Here is a 2,328-nt window from a genome sequence, read left to right on the forward strand (position 1 = left end):
ATTCCAAAATCACTGTTAGATGCTCTCTGGCAACATACTTGCTCTTGTCAGTCAATACTAATGGATCCTTTTTGTCCTGGTATGCAAGCTTGTTTGTGTCTTTCTTGTCTCTTGTATGTACTAATTGTTCACTTGCATGATTGCTCGATTCCTTGACTGCAATCTGATGGTTCTTTCCTGAGACTTTGCTGGCAAAAAGCTTAACACCAGTCTCATCCTGGGTGTGGTTTGCATGCATTTCACCCTTTGCACTACCTATATGCACACTCATTCGCTCAGTCTCTGTTCTATGTACTGCTATGCAAATGTAACTATAGTATTTCAGTAGTAATTGGTCTTCAGGTTGCATCCAGCCTCTAAGAGACAATGTCTTACGTCCTGGTAGATCATCAGTGTGCCACCAGCCTGCAATAGATGTGGACTTATCACTGGATTGTGATTGGTTTTGCCTTAAGCCCATAAGGGACAAGGACTTGCACTTTGGGACAATGGTAAGGACTTTGTTAGACGAATATGAGCTTACTGGAACAATGAGGTTGCCTTTCAGCATCAAAATCACTGTCTTGAGGTAGGAAGTAGTGCCTAGGTAGTTTAAATGTCCAGCATTTGTGTTAGTACTACTCACTATGTTCTCTAAACCTGGATATGTGTGCTCAGTGTCTTCAACGTTGTCCTTGGGAAGGTCCTTGCAATGTCTAGGACATTGAACCATATTGATAGGGGTTTTTGTTGCAATCAGGAAGCGTTTTGCTATGCTCCAGATCATTTTCGCTCACTGGGGGCCAACCAGTAAGTAGTTGCTGTCTCTCTCTACAAATCTCTTTCAAAACTCACTTGCTCTTCACACCAGGCAATGAGACAATGCCAAGGGTTGATCAGACCCTAGACAATGCTCACAACCCAGCAGGATCAATAGGGGTTGATTTATACAGTCAAAAATATGTAAGGATATGTAGAATAGCCTTACATGAGGAAGATTCTCTTCTTTACCAGCACACTCAATACACTGACTAGGGTAATCAGTAATCGAGCATTGAGAAGGGGAAAAGAATCCCCTAACCCTTAGCCTGAAGACTCTTTATATATGCAGTTACACGTGTAGTGGATACAAGTAGGCTAACTAATAACGAAAAAAGCACCTACAAGCACCCACAACACCTTCATAGTAAGGAGTGTGCTTGCGTGCACTCAGCACAAGAGTGCAATCGTTACAGATAGTAACCAACTGTTGTAATTTGCTAGGGTTTAATCCATTCTTATATAAATGGATTGTAACAGGATTCCTTCCATTTGTCCCTAGTTTATACTCACTAGGTAGGTAGGCTAATATTCTCTTGAATGTTTCATTGTATTCTATAATTGTTAGTTTTCCTTGTCTCAAATTGTACATTTGAGTTTGAGCTGTCTCTATAGAATCATAGTATTTTCCACTTGCTTCTCTCAGATCAGTTAAAAATGTATTATAATCTTTCCAGATTTCTGGAACTAAGCTTTTTCCTTCTGTCACAAATAATATTACCTTTCTATTCATGTAACTTACTATTTTCCCTCTTAAGTATAAGATTACTGTTTCTACTTTATCCAAATCATTTGTAATGTTGTAATGTCTGAAGTGTATTACCAGATTTGTTTTAAACACTTCTAGATCTTTCCCTTTCTGTCCTGAAAACTTTAGCAGTTTCAGGTTGATTTTCCTTGTTCCCTCCATATTACTCTTTTTCTAGTTACTAGATTCTGAATTTGGTGTATAAGAGTCTGATGAACTTGACTCTAAACTGGTACTACTTTGATAGGTCTGATACAACCAATTATAATCTAATGTTAATGTGTCTTCTACTATAAAGGTATCTAGTAACATAGACTGTTCAATTTCTTCAACTGTCTGGCCTTCCTGAGTAATAATTTCTGACTAACCTTAGAGGCTTCTAGAGGATCCTGGTGGACTATCTAGATGTTGTGTTTCAATTCCACTATAGTCTTGAAATGTTTGGATTCCTCCTTGTATTGTGTTAACAAGCTCTTCTTCTTCAGCTGAAGAACCTGATAGTTCACTTTCTTGATTTTCTTAGACTGTTTCTCCTTAGGTGAAATGTTCTTGTCTCTAAGAGTATTGAGCATTAGAAGTACTTCCTTCTCCCCTGTCACTTTATTACTCCTCCCTACTAATTCTTTGTAATATAGTAGTTAGGTTGTATTGTGACTGTACCAACCTATTTAGGTATACTTAAGATATTCCTGATTCAACCTGTACTTCTTGTACTCTGTTAGTAAGGTCCTGTATCTTGTCCAAGATTTCCTGTAGCTTTGTATGAATATTAAAGATATTCA

At 38.0% G+C, this 2,328-nt stretch overlaps 1 protein-coding gene across 1 annotated transcript; it reads right to left on the minus strand.

Annotated features, from left to right (window-relative positions):
* Nucleotides 1-297: 297 nt before the first annotated feature.
* FOMMEDRAFT_162809 (uncharacterized protein) lies at nucleotides 298-766 on the minus strand (the record flags this gene model as incomplete). The annotated part of the gene is made up of 3 exons (XM_007272091.1): nucleotides 298-311; nucleotides 376-562; nucleotides 626-766. 3 exons carry the CDS (start codon nucleotides 764-766, stop codon nucleotides 298-300), a joined length of 342 nt encoding a protein of 113 aa, XP_007272153.1.
* Between the last annotated feature and the right edge of the window lie 1,562 nt (nucleotides 767-2,328).

Source organism: Fomitiporia mediterranea (assembly GCF_000271605.1).
Source record: "Fomitiporia mediterranea MF3/22 unplaced genomic scaffold FOMMEscaffold_44, whole genome shotgun sequence".
Taxonomy (NCBI): Eukaryota; Fungi; Basidiomycota; class Agaricomycetes; order Hymenochaetales; family Hymenochaetaceae; genus Fomitiporia; species Fomitiporia mediterranea.